This window comes from Petromyzon marinus, chromosome 23, assembly GCF_048934315.1.
Source record: "Petromyzon marinus isolate PM22_M1 ecotype Great Lakes invasive population chromosome 23, UKy_Petmar_22M1.pri1.0, whole genome shotgun sequence".
Taxonomy (NCBI): domain Eukaryota; kingdom Metazoa; phylum Chordata; class Hyperoartia; order Petromyzontiformes; family Petromyzontidae; genus Petromyzon; species Petromyzon marinus.
The window spans coordinates 1629560-1640367 of NC_133689.1; the positions used below are offsets into that span (position 1 = coordinate 1629560).

General features: G+C 53.1%; 1 protein-coding gene across 1 annotated transcript; it reads left to right on the forward strand.

The window, feature by feature from the left end:
- The first annotated feature begins 2268 nt into the window (after nt 1-2268).
- LOC116945143 (fatty acid-binding protein, heart-like) lies at nt 2269-7794 on the forward strand. The gene is made up of 4 exons (XM_032959312.2): nt 2269-2429; nt 4052-4224; nt 6170-6271; nt 7428-7794. Exons 1-4 carry the CDS (start codon nt 2354-2356, stop codon nt 7479-7481), a joined length of 405 nt encoding a protein of 134 aa, XP_032815203.1. The 5' UTR covers nt 2269-2353; the 3' UTR covers nt 7482-7794.
- Nucleotides 7795-10808: the final 3014 nt, after the last annotated feature.

The following is a 10808-nucleotide window of genomic DNA, read 5'->3' on the forward strand; positions in this document are numbered from 1 at the left end:
TGCGTTCAGAGAGAGATCTCTGTGGTGGTGCAAACCGTTAGAGTGAAATACACCGTGCCCATGTGAACGTGATTATGTCCCCACCCCCTCTGAAATGAGTGCCACGTGAATGCAAGGAATGCTGCCGCTGTCGATGTGCGAGATTGAGCAGCGCTCTGCACAAGTCGACGCTTCGAATTCGCGCCCGCGCGGCAGCTGAAACAATGGGGAGGTTTATTAAAACCTTGACAGAGTTAATGGGCCCCACCACCACCACCATCACCACCACCATCATCATCATCAACACCACCATCACCACCACCATCACTACCACCATCACTACCACCACCATCACCACCATCACCACCACCATCACCACCACCATCATAACCACCACCACCACCATCACTACCATCATCACCACCACCATCATCACTATCACTACCACCATCACTACCACCATCACCACCATCACCACCACCACCATCACCACCACCATCACTACCACCATCACTACCACCATCACCACCATCATCACCACCATCATCACCACCACCACTATCATCACCATCACTACCACCATCATCACCATCACCACCATCACCACCACCACCATCATCACCACCACCATCACCACCACCATCACTACCACCATCACCACCATCACCACCATCACCACCACCACCATCACCACCACCATCACTACCACCATCACCACCATCACCACCATTACCACCATCACCACCACCATCACCACCACCATCATCACCATCACCACCACAATGTATTCGATTGGCAGGTCGCGAGTGGCGAGGTCAAGTGTGGGACCTCCCCCCCCCCCACCTCACCACCTTCCAAGACATATGACCAGCGTGGAAGAGTAGGCCAAATACGCTTTCGTGGAGCTACTCTCGAGCTCCCTCTAGCGGCAGGTCCTCCCGTGAGGAGTGGCGTGAAGAAAACAAACCACAAACGCACCCAGAGACGGGTTCACAACCCACTTTCTGCTCTGCCACGTCCAGTCCACGTTGCTGTAATGCCACCGACGGCGACTTGACCGAGGGCGATATCGGCACGTCAGACTAAAGTTCGGCTGATTCACCGATTGACGGCGGGGTTTGAAGAGTCGAGCCACCAAATCTCTGCGTGAGCCGAGGATGTGCAGCCGGTGCGGTGGTGGTGGCCGGGTGGGCGACAGTGCTTGATCATCCTCGTAGCACAAGTAGCTACATATGTAGCTACATATGTAGCTACTTGTGTAGCTACATATGTAGCTACATATGTAGCTACTTATGTAGCTACGGGCCCACCACTTTCAAGGGCCCCGAGCGAAATGCTTTCAAGCTATCAATTCCGGTTCAGTGATTGTGCACTTGCTCTATTACTATAGTACTATACCGCCTTCAACTTTTATGAACGAATGGGTGTTTAAGGTTAGCGATTTGTCGTATTATCTGGCTGTATAGCAACTGAAAAAATACAATTACTTTCCTGTGCAAGTTCAAAATGTATGTTTAAATATTTGTGTTTTTTTAATTTAGGGCCCCTTTGTAACATTTGCTACAGGCCCCGCACTCGCTTCATCCAACACTGGTGGGCGATGCTGACAAATACATTTTGTGCGCGTTCCCTTCACTCCCAATCCACTCCGCCTGCGTGGCTGCACGTGGCACTGATCACCGTCGTCATCAGTGGCAGCTGCAGGTGGTGAGGCCCCAATGATGAAGGTGGGGGGAGCGGTGGCGCGTCGATCATTGATTGATTAAACATCGATCCGTACGCATTGATGGATCGTGCGTCGATGCGTGCGCGCGCATAATCGGTGAATTACCTTTCACGCGAATCGTCTTTAAGTTGGAAGGAGCGAGACGAACGACGAGGAACGAGAGAGCAGCGCGCGTAAGATACGGACAAAATGAGACTGAGCAAACAATACGGACAATGCTGCACCTATCAGACTGACACCACGAACGATGCGACGACACGATTATTGATTCATCAATCGATATCTTGGCTCCAAGCCGTCCAAGCCATTTGAAATTCATGAAATTCGCGGGAGTGGCTGGCGCTGGCTGTGAGCAGTCAAATCGTTCCGTGCCAAAGGATCGGAGCACGTGGAATGGGAGATGGAGGGGGATAGGGGGGCAGGGCACGACCCGTGGGTGGGAGCGGGATGGGAGGGAGAGGTGGGGGGAGGGGAGGGGAGGGAGAGGTGGGGGGGAGGGAGAGGTGAGGGGGAGGGAGAAGTGGGGGGACCGCTCCGCCCTATATAAACCCGCGTGCGCGCCACGCATAGCCCAGCTTCTCTTCAGTGCTCTCTGTTGTCGCGTATTCATTCCGCCAACCCCACACCGATCGAATCACTAAAGTCAGAATGGCGGACTCGGCTCTCGTCGGCACGTGGGATCTCAAGGACAGCAAGAACTTCGACGAGTACATGAAGAAGCTCGGTAAGGCGCGGCCACGGCACCACGCACGCGCTTGAAGCGCAACACGTGGCCGGCTGCGGCGGCATCCACGCGTGAGCCCCCCCCCCCCGCTCTCCCCTGTGGGTGCGCGCCGCTGTCCCCGTCTGGCTTCAGCCATGCGGCTGTCGCTGCGTGTCTCGGATTCTGAGTTGCCCGTCTCCGTGTAGATCCCTCCCCTTCCCCGTGTCTCTCCTTTTCGCTTTGTACCGATCCCCGTGTATCTTCGGTGTCTGTCTCGTCCCCAGGTATTATGTTATGCGTTCACAGCTGTCGCGTCCTGTCTGTCCGCAATATCCAGATCGGTGTTCTACACACATTTCAGAGTGGTGGTTGTGGGGGGGGGGGGGGCGGGCACGTCCGCCGTTGAGACGTCCGTGCGAGGGCCGCCACACGCCTTGACACCGTTGGGGTTTGACGGCACGCTGGGGGTGTTCACTTTTGTCGTGCACCGCACTCGGGGCCGCAATTGGCCCGCGGGCCTTGCACTGAAGAAGGCGCTGGCGTGGGTCCGTCCACGTCTGTCGGTCCGCGCGTTGTAGATTCCGCATGTCATTTCACTCTGTTCACGCGGTCCGCATTCTAACCCCTCCCCTCTATCGATGTCTGTTCTGTCAACTCCTCGTTCTGCCTTGGCCCGTTGCCTCTGCTGTGCGTGCGCTTCCCAGGCGCCCCTCCCCGTTGTACCGAGACGGCTTCACAAGTCGTCCTTCACATGAGGACTCTCATTTATTTATTTTATTTTAACCGTTCGAGAGCCCTTGAAAGGGCCCACTCGAGCGCACCCGCCACGTTGTTGTCGTAACGCTTATTTTAGCACCCGAGTTCGCCACCCTTAAGCGCAACTGCCACGTTTTGACTTTCGTCGTTAGTGAAAGTTAAAAGTCACGGCCCAATGCGATTTATATTTTTTTTTCCTAGAACAGACTTCCTCGTGTGTAACTCGGAAACTGCAACCGGCCACGCTTGACTGGGGTTTCTCGCAGTTTTTTTTTTCCCCTGGTTCGCCGATGACCTGGTTTGTTTGTAGGTGGCGTGTATGACCTTGGCAGCCTTAGCTATTGGGAGGTATCCACTGGATGTGGTGTGAAAGGGGGGGAGCACTATCGTGACCCCCTCCCAGATCACGATGACTTTTTTAAAAGTTGTAAACTAACTGCCTTTTTTAATAGAGCAGGACTTTAATTTTGCCATGCATCGTCGGTAAGACTGGCGGAGATGGCCCATGGTAGGGCATATACTGGATGTGGTGTGCCGGGTGCTAAACCTGTAACATCCGGGTCACCGACCCGGATAAAGTATTTTCGTTTGGTATGTATGCATAACTTTAGGGACACCGAGCATTAGTTTTAGGTCTGGGGTTTGTGGCTTTTCCGGAGCGTCTTTATAATCCAGAGACTACTGTAAAGCTTGCAAAGGAGGTTCCAGAACTCTTTCCTGTCTGCTGACGATACTACGACTTGCCAAAGCTGCCCTCCATCAGGCGACCTTCAGATCTCCCGCGTGTGCAGTCTCCCAGTAGTGGTGCGCGCGTAATTGCGGGGCTGCACCTTTTAACCCTTTATACGTGTTTGCTAACATCGCTCCCCACCCACCCCCCTCTCCAGACGTGAGCTTCGCCACCAGAAAGATCGGCGGCGTGACCAAGCCCACGGCCGTGATCAGCATCGACGGGGACAAGGTGACTGTGGAGTCGCACAGCACCTTCAAGAACACCAAGATCACGGGCAAGCTGGGAGAGGAGTTCGACGAGGTCACCGCGGACGACAGGAAATGCAAGGTGAGGAGGAGCAGGGGAGGATCGCGTGGTGGTGCTGCTGGGTGGCTCTGGTCACTGGCAATGCTTAAGAACTTGTGTTGGCCACCGGTAATGTTTTTCTTTTTTAAATACTGGCGCGCAAGTGCAGTGCGTCGATGAGTCTCAGCCCGAGCAAAAAATGACTGCACACGCACGAGAGACCCACACTTGCTAGTTTGTGATTGCACTCATTGCGGCTAAATTGCAGCTCTTGACGGTTTGTACATCGCGGTGACCTTTCACGTGGCGACCGTTGCCCTCGCAGTGTGGGTGGGAAAGCGTTGCCCTGTGGACGGTGTGGGCCAAGGTCGCTTCGATGGATCTCCGTGGTAGCACTCTGCTGCTGCTGTGGGCCATTCTTTAACGCACGCCAAAGTGTTGCACTGCTCTGAGAACTCTCCTAGATGTTATCACCGTCGATGACAATTTTAGGATTAAACCTGTGAACCATTTTTAGAAGGGTGGGGGGAATGACGTGGCAGCTACTACCCCCCCCCCCCCTCCCCCCCTCGGTGAATGACTCCTGCAATCATTCCGCACCCGCCCGGAGGCTGAATTTACGGCTGTCCCTGTTGAAGCTCTGATGCCTGGACACGTTTTTAGCATTGAGGGAAAAAAACTCGTCCCACCTTCCGTGAGTGACTCTGACACTACAGCCACTCTGCCTCGGTTTCTCACGGATGTGGCCGTGGTGGCTTTAACATGTCTCGCGCTCCCACCCCCAAGGTCTGGCGATTTACGCAGGAGCCCTGGCTGTCGCATATGGGAGAATATAACGCTCAAAGATCTAATGCGAAGACGACTTTAATGTAACAAACATGGTGTGGCTAGTGGCTAGTAACCGCACCGAAACCGGATTCCATTCATCCATTAAAACCCTCTCTCCTTTGCCCGTCCTATTACAAATCCCTGCCCCCCAGCTACGACAAGGCCTATCCCAATTTCTCCAACACTCCCACCTGTCATAACTATCACCAGAACTACACCTTTGTATTGCTCTATTTAATCATCTTATGCACACTGTTTATATTAATTATCAAGCGGCGTACCTTCGCTATATGAATCGATGTTGACAAGTTGTCCAACATTTGGACTCGAACCTGGTCAATTGGAGTTTGCAAGTGAGCAAACGCATGTTTAATTCTTGCCAAATGTTTGGTCCTGGAGGTGATTTTTGTTCTGAACTTTGCCTTTGTTTGCCCGACGACGGCTTCTTTGCAGCCAGCCCTGAGTGAAACACAACAGTTTTGTAAGCCCGAATTGATTTTTGGTAATCATCCAGAACATCCTTATTGACTATTGAGACCACTCCTAGAAGTGCCCTCTAATGCCGGCACATTTGCCCAATTGATTAATATAAAAAATGGGAGGGGGGGAGGGGCAAAGTAGCTGGGAGGACCTGGTGTAACATCTCCCAAGGTTACATTTTTTTAATCGGCATTGATGCCTTTAAAACCCATTTACTGCACGACCACCATGCAGCTTTCATGAGCCACCAACCCAGCTGGCTCTTGAGGCGTGTGGTGCTTGGAGTAGTTGACATGAATTGTGTGCGATTGCTTCAAATGGCGTGGTGGTTGCTGTGGTTTATTTTCCCCCTATAGTTGGCTCTGGTGGTTCACGTGAGTGGGTGGCTGGCCGGGGGGATGGAGGGAAGGGGCGCTGCGTGTTACACTGCTGGAGGTTTAACACGTATGCTTTCGTGACCAATATTAGCACACTGGTGTGCTAAAGTAGTAACTAATTTACACTTTGTTTACGTGACCAAGCCTTGCTGTAATTGGTTATGTCGGGTGGTGGGTTAACGACCATGTTTCATATTTATGTGACCTAACCCCTTACACCTTTTTTTTTTTACCATGACCACTGTAGTTTTTGGTAGCAACCGCTAACCACGTGGTGTTGTGTGCCCTCGCGCGCTGTGCAGACGACGTTGACGGTGGACGGGAAGAAGCTGGTGCAGGTGCAGAAGTGGGACGGCAAGCAGACGACCCTCGTGCGGGAGGTGGTGGATGGCAAACTCGTCGTGGTAAGGCCCCCCTCGCCCGCGGGAGGGGGATGGGAACTCTGGGCCTGCCAAGCACACGGGCTGAGACGTGTGTTGCCTAACGTGGTCGTCCCTGCAGTGTCGTCAGTCCTATAAACTGTCTGCGCTGACGTCGCCGAGACCATGACCATTGCAACCTTTTTCTGTCATTCGGCAAGCTTGAGACTCGTGTCAGACAGCCCAGGACACCAACCTAGGCTGGGAACTGCACGGGAGTACAGCCAGGCTCTTAAATTGTCATCGAATGTTTTGCTGCGATCTGGTGTAAGTGGCACACTTAAATATCCATTTGTGCGGTAAACTGGATGTAAAATATTCTCAGGAGTTGCCAATTCCTGATTGATTTTCACCCCCCATGTACTTGCTATGTTGTGGTGGCTTTAAAGGCCCAGCACTGCCAAACTACATTGTCACGTGTTTTCTTGTTTTGGCTTGCCAGCAAACTGACCAATTCTTGCAAACAAATTCATCCAACTGGCTAAGAATTGGCACTTTTTTAGCATTGCCACAATCCAGACTTTCGAATCGGTATGTGGGACTGGCTTACCGATTTTCAATTGCGACTATTGGCAGTGAACCTGGGTGTTGGCGTTAAACCGCCACCCAGATGGACCTGGCTGACCCCAAATCACCTAGGGGTTTGAATTTGAAACTTCACTGACTTGGGGCCCACTGGGCTCCTGGATGTCCTGCTGCCTGCCATAGCTCTGAAACGAAAATCCGGTTGGAGCTTCTCGTGCCAAGGGTAACCTAATGTGCTCCGTAAATAGTCGTCAAACGTGTGCCTGGTGTCTGCTACGTGCAGAGGGCAGCGTCTGCACACAACGCCGTCGAAGCTACTCGGCCATGCACCTTGTGTGTCGGTAAAGGCACAGCCTTTGCAATTGCGTGCATGTGCATAGGTTGCAGAAAAAGTTAACCCCACCCCCCTTCCTTACAATTCTATATGGTAAGGGTTTGTTGCTTTTAGGATCTCCTAAATAATGCAAGATGTTCATCTAAATGGGGTTTTTAAAGATAAGAGGCCACGATCCAGCCTGCTGGGCTTGACATCCGTAGATGCCTGTCTGCGAGCCACGTCTTTCGGTATCCCGTGCGTGTGAACACGTGTTAACGCGTCTCCCCCGTGTCGTTGCAGACGTGCACCATGGACGACGTGGTCTGTGTGAGGACGTACGAGAAGGCGGCATGAGGGAGGGGGAGTGCCCCCGGTGAACCCAGAAGCCACTTCCTGCCCCCCTCCCTCGACTTGTTCCGTTGAAAACGACTGACTTCTCCCGTGCATCCACACTGCTGCTTAAATCGACAATGACGAGCAAACGGTTTAAAATTCACAATTTTTCCCACTGAGCGAACTTGCGGTGCGATTTGCCAGTCCCAATTGCTCTTTTGGCGTTGGGTGGCCCATAGTGGTTTATTGCCAAAGAGACCCCCGTTGCCACATGGTTTGAAATGGATAATAATTCACCCGCTTGCTCTGTTCAATAAAACTGTCCGCTGCCAAACTCCTCTCCAGTGTGCCCGTGACTCGGTGTGCCAAGTGTGGAGAGCAAGGTTAAGCACTAATTGCACTTGTTCCTGTGACACCGTTTTTGGCTGCGATTCCTGTCTTCTAAACATTGGAATTTCCATGTTCCTGGGCTTGCCTTTGGATGACTGGGCCTTTTTTAAATGAGTACGTGCTGGGGTGTGTGAAAGTAGCACTGGGGGGAGGTGAAAGGTGGCTGTGTGCTGGTGGCATCTTGCATGCGTGTTGACAAGTGCCCTAACAGCACTTGTCCCCACATAACGCTACAGTGGGGGGAAGGGGGGGGGGGGGTTGATCTTTTGAAGTCTGTACACGAGTGTATGGCTATGCCATCGACCAAAACGTGTGACGTGGCCCGAGGCTGAGACCAGGTAAAGTTAAAAGGTGATTAATTCGTGGCAGTCAAAAACGTGCTTTTGCGTGAACAAAAACCGTTCGCCTTGGCCAGAGTAGTGCAGAAAAATTAAAAGTGTGGTCGTTTTCATGGTTTCAACCAGCGCAAGGAGTTCAAGTGTGACCGTTCCAACGTTGCCCAATTTATAGCCGGCCACGTTTTATCAAGGCACGGGTCAACTGCACCTTGAACTGTGCGTGTGGTGTAACGCGTGCACGACATCGCCATTGGGGGGGGGGGGGGGGGGGGGGGGGGGCTGGGCCTGGGCCGGGCCGTGAGTGCACGTCGCCCCACTCGTGCCGAGTTTCTGTTTACGCGATTGCACGCGAGGGGTGGTAGCGCAGTAGTTCATGCGTTGGGCGGCGTTACTGGATTCTGTTCACACGCACAAACTTTCCCCTTGAAGAAAAAGAGGGCCATCGAAGCCGGGATTGTGCTGCTACTCCCAAGGTCGACTGCATTTTAAATTGGTAAACCTGGCGCGTAGGCTCGCCACCCAGGAACTGCTGAGTCCGGGACTTGTGGGTATGAAATGTGACCGTCCCTAGCAGGCACGGTGCCCCCTTGTTGAGACTGGGCCTGGGCCGGGCCGTGAGTGCACGTCGCCCCACTCGTGCCGAGTTTCTGTTTACGCGATTGCACGCGAGGGGTGGTAGCGCAGTAGTTCATGCGTTGGGCGGCGTTACTGGATTCTGTTCACACGCACAAACTTTCCCCTTGAAGAAAAAGAGGGCCATCGAAGCCGGGATTGTGCTGCTACTCCCAAGGTCGACTGCCTTTTAAATTGGTAAACCTGGCGCGTAGGCTCGCCACCCAGGAACTGCTGAGTCCGGGACTTGTGGGTATGAAATGTGACCGTCCCTAGCAGGCACGGTGCCCCCTTGTTGAGACTACGCGCGTGCGTGCACACGTTGGGTCTGCATTGTTTACAAGAGCGCATCGCGATAAGATCCCGCCCCACCATGAGTGAACGCGGACTAACGCGCTCGCCACCGCTCCTTTGTGTTCAGTTGCACGTGGGCGCATGGCCCGGGGAACGAATTCATCACGCGGACTTCCCCATTCATGGCGAAAATATAAACATTGACATATCAGATGTTCAGAAGATAACTACAGGAGGAAGGGCGTGGGGGGGGGGGGCGTCTGAGGACGTCCCTGGGAACGCAAGAAGCTCGGGAAACGGCTCCACTTAGCTCCTCGCGCTCTCTTCCTATGGACATGATAATTGGACCCACGAACGCATCCCTAATTATGTATTCGCCTGGCAAAACAAAAGCTTTTATTTCTCTTAACCAGTAATCCAAAGTGCCAGGAACCGTGTTAACATTTTACTTTAATTATAAGTTAGTTTGATTAGCAATACTTTTTGATTAGTTAAGCGTTTCGGTCTGTTACTCGGTAGCTGCTTAAAATGTAACTATATACCTATTTTATTTAAAATCTGGTAGTCGGGAAAGGTTTTTTAAAAATTAAATTCTCACCAGGCCCCGTGGTGTAAACGAGTGCCCGTCTCCAACTCTCACGAATCCACGCTAATCTATCCTTGAACCTATCCAGTTGTGCCCCGAAGAAGGGCCATGGGCCGAAACGTCGCCGATTATAAATCGCTTTCCTTTTATGACCGCAGTGTAGGTGACGGATCGTGTTGCGTTGTCATCGGCAGTGACGGCGAGATGGTTTATCTGATCGCAACTTCCCCTTGAACCACGTGCGGGGCTCGCTTTTCCCATCGCCCCTTCAACTTCGCGCTGCTCCCCCCCCACCCGGCTCTCGACCGCCCACTCAAAAACAAGAACGGCAACGAAACAAAACTGGGGCCGTATTAATCTCGAGGGCAGCAGCGGAAACCATGAGACCCAGAGCTTCATGTCTCACTAAATATTTACTGGGTTGCTGGGTAGATCTAAATAAATACGTGTATATATAGATACACACAGACCGAAGTATGTGGGACGTGACACGTCGTAGCCACAGCCATAGCGAGAGGTATGTTGGATGTGGTGTGCCGGGCACGGGAATTATTTGGCGCGTTTGCCGACCAGGACAGAGGCGGCTGAAGTGAGGCCCTCTGGTGCTAGAATCGGGTTAATGGAAACGTGACCTCGGTCTCCCCTCCCGAAACGACGAGGCGAGATAACCTGCAGTGGTTATCACATTGCACCGTGGACCGGGACACCTGAGATAGATTCGCCCCGGGCCGCGGGCTGATAATGTCAGCGGCGAGTGATCTCCGTGACCGGTTCCGAGCGCCCAGCACTCTCGACCCGGACTGCACCACCCGATGCCGTGAGATCTCGGATAAGCTAAGCGTGGTTGAGTCTGCGAGGAGAGTGCATGGGCGGCCACTGCGCTCACGACCGCCCTCTCTCGTGCTGCGCGCCGTCGTCTGCCTACCGTATTCTACGGATCATCAGCGCCGCGTGAAAGTAACACGCGGAACCCAGCTGGTGCCTCGTGTCAGTCAAGTTATACAGATCCGGCGACACGCACGCACCTACCGGATTATAAGACGCACCCTTAACTTTAACTTTCATAATAAACTGGCAGCCCAAACGTCCTCTTGAACGTGACCGTCCGTCCGTCCCTCCAGGCAGCAC

Coding starts and splice junctions, on each gene's coding strand:
- LOC116945143 (XM_032959312.2), top strand. CDS start 2,354: ATGGCGGACTCGGCTCTCGTCGGCACGTGGGATCTCAAGGACAGCAAG. Junction 4,225..6,169: donor CGGACGACAGGAAATGCAAG/GTGAGGAGGAGC, acceptor CGCGCTGTGCAG/ACGACGTTGACGGTGGACGG. Junction 6,272..7,427: donor TGGATGGCAAACTCGTCGTG/GTAAGGCCCCCC, acceptor GTGTCGTTGCAG/ACGTGCACCATGGACGACGT.